The following is an 11,782-nucleotide window of genomic DNA, read 5'->3' as shown; positions in this document are numbered from 1 at the left end:
TTTTGTGTTCTCTTGATGAATTACAAACCTTTCTTTTTCATTTCATCATTTTATGTCTTTAAACTCAAGTTCTGATCATAGCTTTGGTAATCACTGTCCAATTCCATCTACTCTTCTACCGAGGGTTTCAGGTTTTGGAAAACCATCTCTGCTACTTTCTTTTGCCAAGCTCTTCACTGATGAGCTGAGAGCAAAATCTTTAAACTGCTTTGAGTAGAGCTTTTAAACTCAATTGCGAAGTCGCTCATCAAATCTTCACTCAATATTCCTTCCCAAGAGGGAGAACAAGGCTTGACATTGTTTTGCTGCAATTTTGCACACTCAAAATTTGGTGACCAAAAAAGGGCTTGTTGCTCTCAAACCATGGCCTGATGATATTTTTGCACTCTTTTTAGAAGAGCAAATAAAATCATTACATTATCTCTGCAAAAGAGCTATTCAATGGGCAGATTGTCCAATATGGTGCGTGCATTCAAACTGACAAATGCTCAACCAATGTAGCTTTCCTCACATAAGAATGAAAGTTGGGAACTGTTCAAGTCCATACTGAACAAAGAAATTGCTCACTTATGTATAGATGAGCCCATCTTAAGTAATCAAAAGGGAGATGTACCAAAAGCTGGCATTGCCAAAGAGGAGTAATAGTAGACACCTGACAACCCTTCTGCATAGATAAGCCCCTCTTAGTTACAAATGCAGACGCTTATGACTGAACAAGCCCCATCTTTCAAAATCCCACAGAACCTGACCTCCTAAAAGAGGCCTAGGAACTAAAATAGGTAGCCAAGGCGCGTTGTAGGAAGAAAAAATAGCTGTTTGTATGGTCAATGTTGCATAACATGGTTGGAAGGAGTAGAGCTCATCTGTAAGGTATGAATTGGTTTCTCCCAACAGTACCATCCTTTCATCAATATCATTCTCCTTGGTATTAGTCTCACCAAGCAACCATCATGAAGGACGCCGCCTTCTTGGTGCAACATCATCATCTGCCTCCCGAGTGCTTGCATGTTTGTAGCCACCTGCTGTAGACCTGCCATCCTTGCTTGATGAGCTATGAGAATCTCGCCTCCTATCATTATCTCTCTCTCTGTCTTTTTTGTAGGAGCTTCCTTTATCTCTATCCTTGTCACCCTCTCTTGGGCTGCTTCTCCCATGATCTCCACTTTTTGAATGTGAGCCTGTGTGCCGTAAATCTTCATCTTCGCTTCTCTTTGACCGCCAAGCCTCTAAGCTGCCATCTCCAGACTTCCCCAAGTACGCAGAACTTGATGACCCTTTCAAAGGCAGTTCTTGTTGGGTCCCAGCTAGGACTTGCCGATCCCGCTCATCCATAAGAGAGGAACCGTGAACAACATGTGGAGAGGTTCTCTGTGAATGCACATGGGAGCGAGATAGGGGCCGTTTGAAGTCCCGATCACGATAGTTATCTGCCTCCCTCTTATCAGTAGACCACCTTGAGGAAGGCGGAGGAGAGCGCTGACTCCTTGCAGAGGCGAACTCTGAGTGGCTTACAGCACGGTGGCTAGATGGTGGTGTCCTTGATCTTACAATTCTAGACTCTGGCCTCATGCTTGGCATCCAACTCATTAAATTTGGATGATCCAGAGGATGACTTGACCTGCGAGGTGACTGGCTTCTCCTTGATTCCATTCCCCCACCTCTGTATCTGTCCATCAACCCTCGTCTAGCTGATCCCCCTCTATCATGCATACCACTCACGAGTCCTGGCCCAGTCCCTGATCCCAAACCTCTCCCTCCCACATTCAAGCCAGCAATTCTATCAGTTCCTACACCTGCCCTCATCGAATAATGCACCCCAGCATCCATGTCAGCAGGAGGGCCCCTACCAACTTGAACAAGAGCTCCCCTGCCATCCCTACTACCACTCACCGTAGATCGTATCCCTCCTCTGCCTGGAACAATCACACTTCCAGATTTAGTGATTGTGCCATCCCGAGCTACAATAAATCCGTTATTCTCAACTCTAGCAGCTGCCACTGCCGCAGCATTAGCAGGTCCGCCAAAGCCAGAAGTTGGTCGGTGTCGGCCAGGACCCCATTGATTCCTAGGACCAGGTTGAGTGTCAAACCATCCACCAGCCCTGCCTCTACCAGAAATTCCTGCTCCTCTCCGTCCAAGGTTTCTGCCTCGAGCAGCATTATGAGCACCGAAATTATCATCCAGTCTGCAGGGGTAATTTATTATGAGTGTCAAGTCACGTAGACACTTTGAAAAGACAGGAAAAAGTGGAAAGAGCTTACACAACCGAAATGCTTACCTTCTTGAATGACTGAAGCTGTCTCTGTCATGCATGACCTCATTAGAATGCCTGTCCCTAAAAAAACTATCTACTCTCGCAGCAGAGAGTCCATCTCTAGCAGTACCACGTCCAAGCCCAAACCGACTTGCAGCATGAGAACTGGACAAAGAACCCCTTCCTCCAGGACTAGCACAGGACCCACCTCGACCTCCTTGCTGAGAAGAGATCTCCTTTGCAGCTTTCAATGCCTCTTCAGCATTGTCAAAACCCTCCGGCAGCTGATCCCAACCTGTGGGCCTGCTTCTACCTGATGTGGCACGCTTTTCGAGACTTGGCTCAGACAGCTCACCATCATGAGAAGAATCTTTTTCTAGCATCTCACCAGCATCTGACAGCGCTTCACCTTCCCATGGGGTAAGCTTTCCAGATTCATTATTGCAAGTCCCTTCCTCAGCCTTCCAGTTGCTCTCATCTTGCATCAAAGAGGTTCTGTCATCTGCATCCAATCCAATGTCATCAGCATCTCTACAGTCAGAATCACCATAGTCGACATGCTCCTCTGCTTCAGGCTCCTCTGATGTGTGATTCCAACCTTCAGCATCATCACTAGGTGACTTAGCTCGCTTTTCAAATTTCAGCATAAGTCTTTCCGAAATATCCTCTCGATGATTTTTTATCCCTGACTTCTCAAGAACCTCTCCATCACCTGAAGTAAACTCCCCATCCCAGGAGACGGGGTTGTCTGATTCAAGATGATGCGTCACAACCTCAGCCATCCCAACACTTTCAATTTGCATTGCAAGTGGTGTTGCTTCATCTTTTTCAACGCTGCTACGCTCATCCACTTGTCTGAATTCTAAGTTTTTGTGGGCAACATGTTTGTCAATCTCTGGCACCTCCTCCACTTGTTCCTTAACACCATCATCCACGTAGTCATTGTTCCTGTTGCCATTGCTGCTCTTGTCAGAGTTTCCACTCGCTGATACACAGGGGGCTTCTGCACCCTCGTCACCCTTGCTATTCTTGCCTGCAGCCTGTTCAGTTAATGTATCCCAAGCTTCCATATCTGTATTCAGATCCCAATGCAACCGATCATCTCTACTCAAACTGCCAGATTCAGATCTCAGTAGTTCTCCTTGTAGTTTTTCTGGTGAAGCATCCTGATCAAGTCCATCTTGGTTGATTGCATCTTGTGAACCGTGTCCATTAGCCTCCTCTGAACACCCCTCTAATACATCCCCAGCCATATCATCATCAATATCATGGCATACCTTTGCACTTGTTATGGCCTGTTGTTCACTTCCCATTTTGTGGCTCTTGAGAGTTGGGTAGGAATTTCGAGAGAGTGAAGAGGGTGAAGCAACCAAATCCACACTCGGTTCTTTGATCTCCACTGCCCCTCCATCATGGAAGGGAGTTGTCATAGCTCTCTCAGCAGTGTTGAGCTCACCACCTGAAGGAGCCGGTCGTTGCAGGCGTGAGGCTGGCAGTGGTGGGGAAAGAGATCTTGACGAAGACCTTGAACGTGGCACTAGAGATATGGGAAACAGCGAAGACCTGGAAAATGGGGATAGTTCAGATGCAAATTTAGATCCTAGAGAGGGTGGCCTCCATGGAGATGTTTCAGGAGAAGCTGACCTTGATGGAGGAGACATAATTTCGGGAGAGGGTGACCTTGGTGGTGGAGATGGAGTTCTCATGACTTCAGCAATTTGAATTCTGCGTTTCTTGAATGGTACAATGGCTGGTGCATCATTGAATCGCCATCCAAGCACAGCTACACCTGACTGCATTCAATAACAGAAGTAAACATTAAACGCACTATCAATTATAAATCAAAAGAGTGGATTAAAAACTTTAACATTTAAATGAATCACCCTGCATTCTCAGGAATACTTCAGAACATCACCTTTCCAGAATCGCTTTCCTTGGGCTCCATATCCGCAGCTTGTTCCATGTTTTTGATCCTGTTGATGTTGCCTGGCTGGCTTTCAGGAATGTCCTTAGCTTTCATCGTTCCATTTCCGCTGACACGAGGTCTTTTCACAGCCTGCCCAATTGACTGAATAGATTTCATGGGCCGTTTTATACCCACACTAGTGTACGCTTGTTTAGCAGGTGAAGATTTGTTTCCACCTGTAATTGTTTCCATGCTCTGATTGCAGAACAAAAGGAAAGTGGCAAGACTCCCTGTTCAGTTCTGAATTCTGTAGTCTCAGGCTGGCTCTGGAATTTTTTTTTAAATAATTTCAAAACAAAATAGCGAAAGCATCCAGCTTCAGTCCAGTAATCTCACTAACTCTTGCCGACATCCTGTCCCTGTACCCCCAATAGGTTCCTATTAGGTAAAGACTTCCCGAAGTTGTCAAGCATGCCTGAGACTAACCTGTTCCTCCAACTTAATGGCAAGAATATCCTCCCTTTGCAGCACTAAGCAAGTGGAGCAGAAATAATCCTCTGGAGCCTGCAAAGGTCAGAAGGATCGGAATCAGAAAACAAAGATCCTCCATCTTTCACCCTGATACCCAAAAAGCAGAACTGACATTGCACAGCACCATAACCCCCTTGTAGATAGTTTAACACGTGCTCAAAAGGGTATGGTGTGGTCAAAAGTGATGATTCATATGATCCCAAAAAAACAATTCATCCTATGGTATGCTCCACATCTGTAAAAATGATGATGACAAGAGGTTGCTCCTACGCTGCCTCCAACTAAAGTAGAGGTCAACACCCTGGAAGTCCAAGTCAGCTACATACACAACATGGGGGATCTGTCTAAGTGAAATGAAAAACCTGCTGGTCTGGGAGAAGAGTCTCTGGCCATGGCATTCTGAGTGCTCTAGCTGACCACACTGCTTGCACTTGGCAGTCAAGTCACCATTCTGTCTGCAAACCCCCACCTCACCCCCACACGGCGCTGCCTGGTTTGCAAACCTGTACACCCAATTTTTGAATGCCGCGCTGCACAAGAAAAACCCACAACTTCCCCCATTCCAGCTTTAACTTGCTTCCTGAGACATTGCTGTGCACAAAGAGCCGTTCTCAAACCTACAGATGGCAACTGTGAACCACAATCCAAAAACCGTGTTCCGCCATACACTCAGATAGGTAGTAACTTTGGAATTCAAGCTACCGCAACAGCACAAGCTGCATCCACTCTGGCAGAAGTAGAGGCACCGCAGCTCAAGCCAGCATGCCACAGGTGCCAAAAAGGAAAGACCTAAATGTTAGGACAAATCACAAAGCACCCACCTTTCCATCGGGGTCATCAGGAACCACCGATGAAAATAGTTTCGTTGGGTTGGACGAGGTCTTGTCGATAATGAAGTGGCCTTGCACTCCACCACCTGGGAAAACTTGCCAATGCTTTCACTCACTTTTCTGATCGAGAGCAGCATACTTTCATACAAGCCCATATCTTGTGGATCTACGTCTTCTTTAGCCCTCCTTCGATCAGGACGAGCTGACTTGGTCTGATCCAAGCCTGCCCATATTGTTTTCCAAGGCCAGTTGTAGGCTTGAAACCCTGGCTAAATCAGGGACTTACACTGGAGTGGTCATGTTGCTGCATCAAAAACCTGCTCCACACATGACCTAACATGCTGCTTATGTAAAGCCCCTGCCCCTATGAGACTGAGAGGCTTGAAAACCTAGCTAAGCAAATGGCGGCTTGCACTCAAGTAATAAATGCTGCTGCAAATGGCCTAAGCTGCTTAGCAAGTCTGCAGCAAACATGAGGCTGCGGTAGACTGCAACGACATATAACCCCTCACAGATTTCCTCTCATGGGATTTGTTTAGTTAGAATTTTGTCCTGAAGCTCTTCGAAGACCTATAAAAGCTTTGCCTTTTCTTCACCTGCAAAGGCTTTGCCTTTTCTTCACCTGCAAAGGTTTTGCCTTTCACCTTCTCTTATGATCCGTCAAGGTAAGCTGACCACATACTGTAGAAACCTGCTAATCCACCCACACAGACTCAAAAAAGCTTTTCTCTTACAGCCCTGCAACAATATCCAGAAGAAAAACAATAGACTTCTCTCAAGAGCTCAACCTGGAAAAACGATTGTACAAAACCCTACTGCTCCTTCGATGGTCCGATTTAGGTCAAGAAAGAGCTCCAACGGACTGGATCCTGCGGAACGGAAAGGGTTCCTTGCCCTCGTTTGAAGAAGGATTCGAGGACTTTTGCGTCTTGCTGTGTCGAGATTAGGGTAAACTGTGATTCAGGCGGTGAATCTCCGTCAGAACCGCTGAAGGGCCCTGTCTATAAAGACTAGAAAACGCGCGGCTCTGACACAAGCCTACTCCAGGGCAAGTTAGCAAACCAGAATACACAGAAAATTCAGGAAGAGGAAAAAGAAGATGGCAACGCTGCACAGAGAGAAAATAAATCAAAGAGCCCTTTATATTCTCCTCCAGCCCTAATTTCAGGCATCTTCACACGATACCCCCTTACGTATCCAATGACCTACACTGACCTACGACCTACAGTGAGTGAAAAAGTAATTCCATTAATTAGTTGATGGCTTTTTTTTTCAAAGTAATGGCTATTTATATTAAGAAGTAAGAGAAGAATTACATCATATAGAGAACTTTAACCAACATAGTATCCTTGGTGACTTGGCTCTCTAGAGCAAAGCTGATAAGGCTTTACAATGTCTCTGATGTAGAGCTAGAACTTATTGGTGATAGGATAAGTTTGTGGAGTCACATTGACTACTGGTTACTTTCTATTAGAGACTTGCCACACTCCAGTGGAGCTCACAGCCTAACCTCCTCACATCCCTACTAAGAAAAGGGCTCCCCCTGTGCATTGTACACTTAACAAGAGATGGGGTCTTATGCGGGACAGAACACAATGGTACTTCCTCTTTGGCAAATTGTGGAATAAGTATGTAGAGCCAAAGAAGGCTTGCCTGGCTTGGCTAATCATGTATAATGTAATGCTCGCATGTGGTACCATGCCCCTTGTTCTTGTATTGCCTTGGCTTCCATATTGCATGTTTACACACTTGAAGCATGGACATCCTCAACTACTAATCTGGCTTCCATATTGCATGTTCGTACACTTGGACATGGACATTCTCAACTACTAATTTGGGTGGATCATCTAATGGGTTTACACACTTTTTTTTCCCAAAAACAAGATCCTTCTATTAGTTGATACTTAAAAGATCCTTCTATTAGTTGATAGAAAATAGCCTTAAAAGGCTAAGTACAAACTCGCCTCCATGTACACAACAAGGATCAATGATGAACAGAAAGGGGAAAAGGATGCACTTCTCCTCCAGCAGCTGGCCACTCTACGAGGAGAAGGCTATCTCATACAAGGGTTGTGGGAGTGCCAACAACTAGGCTCACCACCACTATCTGTGAGGAAAGGACCAGGTTGCCATAGCCTCAGGAAGGCTTCACGACGCTTCCGCATATGGTCAAAACCACCCTGAAGCTTCCCCCACTGGCCGCAGAGAGTATGAATGATGTCGAGGTGATGGACTCCGTAGGTGGGGTGTGGGTGCCTCCGATGGCTTCGCTGCATCGAGCTCTCCAGATGTGCCATGTGGCAATGCTGCTACAAATCCCCGATCTCTAGCTCGAACCAAGAGTCCCCAGTGAGCCCAATAGATGGGGCTAGGACTGGCACAATCAAGATGCGAAGGTGAGAGACTTGAAACGGCTAGTCCCCCACCTTCATCCTCGTAAGCCATGACAACCTCGACCTCAATGGCCCAAGCGACAGTGCCCCAAGTAATAGTACAAGAAGAGGCCCTGTCCATAGTGAAGATGCAAAGAATCCGCTGCCAAACCTACTGAGCCTTCAAGCAATCCCAAAGACAATGTCATTGAGACTCCTTGGATGGCCACATCTCGAGCACGATGCTGGTCTACCTCCAACGGCCAACCATGTGCCTACCACCAAACTCCTATGTGCGAACAACCACACAAAAAGAGAGTGATCTTTCGAGATCAGAAAGTTTCCCAGGGCCTCTTCTATAAATCTGAGAGAAAGTGCGGTGAGGCCCTAAGACTATCAGTGTCCTGCTACCAAAGTACCCTCAACCTCAGGCATCTAGATCCTATGGCCAAGCCATGCAGTGTATACAAAAAATGGGTACCCAGAGTCTCCCCCCTATTTGCAAGATGGATTTACCAAAGATGGATTTACACACTAAGGCCCAAGTCGTCCCATTACCGCGCGCAAAAAGTGAGGGTGAAATGGTACTTGACGAGGTGGAAAAGTATGTGCATCAGACGATCATATTCAAACTATGGTGGAGGATATGTGACATGACTATGGAGAGAAGTTAGTCATCGTGTTTACATGCTTGCATGGTTGCGAAGGGATCATGTGGAGGGCGGAAAAAATGCATGCAAAATATATGGCCAGCTAGCAAGGTGTTATGTGAAAGGTTAGTATGGAAAAATTTGATGCATGAATCAAAGAGCTAAAAAAGGAACACACAAGTTTCTGAAGTTAGGCTTGCTTGAATTAAAGTGTTGAGGTTGGTGCACTAGCTAGAAGCCAAAGGTGTTGTATATATGTTCCTCCTTGATAAACATCACTTGCGCCACAATCTTATGGCATTCGCCTCGCCTTGGAAAATGTTGATATATATATATATATATATATATATATATATATATATATATTCTTGTTTTCATTTGTTTTTATTTATTAATATTAAATTTTTGAGTGTTTCTCTACTAAAACTACTTAACATGGGTCTTCTGATCTGTTGGATACTAGGATATAGTGTGAAAGCTTTAAAGTCCTCTTATATCGTGAAAGCGGCTATTGCTAGAAGATTTTCGATGCAGTTGAAGGTCGGAGGTAGGAAGAGAAACAGAGAGTTCATGCCGTGAACTAACAATCCACATGAGCTCCAGCACGTCATGCCAGTGAGAGCCAGGTGTGGCAAGTGGGGGAATGTGCCTATTGTAGGGTTAGTGAGCAATTTTTGAGCAATAATTGACCTTAATACTCTGATAATTGAGAAGGATGATAATTTTCTTGGGAATTTGATGTTGTCGTTGTTAAAACCGTAACATCTCTCTAGATAATTGTTATGCATAAACATGCATAAATCAAGCATAAACTCATCCACCCGACCACCACGAGCCCAAGGGATGCACACATGAATTATAATGAAATACATCATACCTTTACCTTGATGTCCCATACTATCAAGAGGTATAACTCCAATCCAATAACATGTAGCTATAGTCTGAAATGGTAGGTGAGTAGTTATGATGCTCTACACAAGAGAGCATAACATAACCTAGCCTCAAGCTAACATCAAGAGACCATAGCCTAAGCCTCAAGATAACATAGCCTTGGCCTCCCAAGCCTCCAAGCCTCCCTTGAGTGTGCCCTATGCCCCTATTAAATATATATAGGAGGTCCCTCAAGTGACTCTTGACTCTCCATTTCCCATGTGACCCTTGGATGCCTGACCCTAACCTTAATCCTTAAGATTAGTCCTAACCCATGCTCCACTAGAGCTTGTTCCCACATGCTCCCATGCTCACAAGCCTAATGTGGGTTAGCCTCCTAGTATATGCACATATAATGTGCATATAACATACTTCACCTCTCTCAAAACATTGCACTCTTGCAACAATTAAAAGAAGGAGAACTGTGCTAAACAATCTCAACCAACTCCTAAGTCGAATCCTCTATTTCCCTATCTTTCCACCTAATTTTAACCTCAGGGATTAGTCAACTACAAAGTTTCGTTTCCCTAAATTCAAGTACCTTATCATGTTCATGTGGAACATAGGATAATTCTTTGTCTTCAAGAGTTCTTAAGGAGTAACTGTGTTATCCTCACCTCCCAGTTTTCCTTTCAATCTATTAATATGAAAGACCAGATGAACAATTGGAGGTAGTTTTAGTTCATACGCAACCTTGCCAATCCGATGTATAAATCGAAATGGACCACAATATCTAGGAGATAAATTCGAGCATTTTCCTATTAACAAAGTCTGAGAATCTTTAGGAACATTAAAATAAACCAACGATCCTGGTTCAAAAGACCAAGTTGAGCGTTCTCTATCAGCATAGAACTGTGCCCTATCCTAAGCACTCCTGATAGAATCCCGAGCTTTGGTCAACATTTCCTGCATATCACACAAGAAATCCCTCTCGATGCATCAAGCTCGATGTCCTTAAGACTGACACCAATAGGTGCCCTAGGTTGATACCCATACATAAGTATGCACGGACTAAAACCAATAGCCGTATATTTAAAACTGTTATAGGTAAATTCCATCATTGGAAGATATTTTTCCCAATTTGATGCTTTTCCAGAGACATATGCACGAAGCATATCCTCTACAATCTGATTCATACGCTCTGTTTGCCCATCAGAGTGCGGATGATCAAAAGAATTCATACTCAAAGTAATTTCCTCGTTGTAAACCATTCAAAAATAAAGTAGGAAAACATGGCATTATAATAGCAGGAACCAGGGATTCATCGGCACCCGACGTACCCACATCTGCACATGGAATAATTGATGTCCCGAGTTACCCATATCAACATAGAGAGTCATCAGCGTCTCGATGAGTCACATATGTCCATCCGTAAACCATCAGGTTGATTGTATAAATCACCTAAAGTACGGAACTAGAGAAAGAAATGCCAACAAAGGAAAAATCCAAATTTCCTTAATCCGAACACAACAAGATAAACTCGTTAAACTCTAAAGAAAGAGATTTCAACAAGTGAAAATATCGACGAGATTACACTCATCAATACATGCAGACTATAGATAAAAGAAGTTTATCTAGAGAATGCCTACACTGTAACTTCTAGTGAATTTAGAAAATGAGATTGTCTTTGAATGTTGAGGTCAACATGCTAAGTGATGTAAGCAAAGCAACGATCTTGAGCCCAAATTATCCTATAAGATAATATATGTGAGGGATCACTAGCGTCCTATACCACCATGATACCACCCATACATACCTTAACAATTTGAAACTCCCTAGTATGCCTTCTAGGAAAATATGAATAAAATCATGTATAAAAGGAATAAGATGGCCTTATCCCAGACTTTCACATACTAAAATCTGTCTCTATATTCCTGCGACTACATCAAGGAATTACTCTTTTCCAAGTACATCATTAGAAAAGAAATTGAATTATTGGCGCCTTTCTAATGATAACTACCCAATAAATACAATAAAGCTAGGGTAGAAAAATAACTCACCTAGATACATAAACAACTAGGTATCCGAGTTGGAATATGTACAAGAGTACAAGCAATATACTCTAAAATTATGTGCAAAAAACGAAGGCAAATGCTACTTTCAAAGCACATGAAATTATCCAAAAGATCCAAAGATCCTTATAAAACCATGGATAAAAGCATTAAAGCTCCTCGAATCCATAAAAACCATAGTTGATCATAAAAATCAATGCATGCTATCTAATGGACATTAATCATGCCAAAAAGAAGCATTAAAATTGGTGGCCAACTCATCAATCTGGACTATATGAACGTGGTGTCGTTCAAGCA

General features: G+C 43.8%; 1 protein-coding gene across 14 annotated transcripts; it reads right to left on the bottom strand.

Annotated features, from left to right (window-relative positions):
- Positions 1-350: 350 nt before the first annotated feature.
- LOC147614493 (uncharacterized) lies at positions 351-6,734 on the bottom strand. Of its 14 annotated transcripts, none has more exons than XM_086781060.1 (5): positions 6,310-6,724; positions 4,170-4,724; positions 3,899-4,047; positions 2,279-3,817; positions 351-2,185 (listed from the first exon to the last, which is right to left on the bottom strand). In XM_086781060.1, exons 2-5 carry the CDS (start codon positions 4,410-4,412, stop codon positions 949-951), a joined length of 3,168 nt encoding a protein of 1,055 aa, XP_086637186.1. In that variant the 5' UTR covers positions 4,413-4,724; positions 6,310-6,724; the 3' UTR covers positions 351-948. The 14 variants fall into 14 exon arrangements, with proteins under 14 accessions (XP_086637186.1, XP_086637178.1, XP_086637185.1 ...); XM_086781052.1 differs by adding an exon at positions 5,054-6,212 and having other exon boundaries at positions 2,279-4,047; positions 6,310-6,676; XM_086781059.1 differs by having other exon boundaries at positions 5,054-6,646.
- Between the last annotated feature and the right edge of the window lie 5,048 nt (positions 6,735-11,782).

Source organism: Cibotium barometz, chromosome 42, assembly GCF_041138505.1.
Source record: "Cibotium barometz isolate CiBa-2024 chromosome 42, ASM4113850v1, whole genome shotgun sequence".
Classification (NCBI taxonomy): Eukaryota; Viridiplantae; Streptophyta; class Polypodiopsida; order Cyatheales; family Cibotiaceae; genus Cibotium; species Cibotium barometz.
The sequence above is the reverse complement of the archived record's forward strand: the minus strand, read 5'-3'. Positions and strand labels throughout refer to the sequence as shown.

What these genes read in the sequence shown, in the direction of transcription:
- LOC147614493 (XM_086781049.1), bottom strand. Translation starts at nt 4,412, where the DNA reads ATGGAAACAATTACAGGTGGAAACAAATCTTCACCTGCTAAACAAGCG. An exon ending in AGGAAAGCGATTCTGGAAAG is followed by an intron (nt 4,048 to 4,169) that starts GTGATGTTCTGA and finishes TATTGAATGCAG; the next exon opens with TCAGGTGTAGCTGTGCTTGG. An exon ending in AGCTTCAGTCATTCAAGAAG is followed by an intron (nt 2,186 to 2,278) that starts GTAAGCATTTCG and finishes TTACCCCTGCAG; the next exon opens with ACTGGATGATAATTTCGGTG.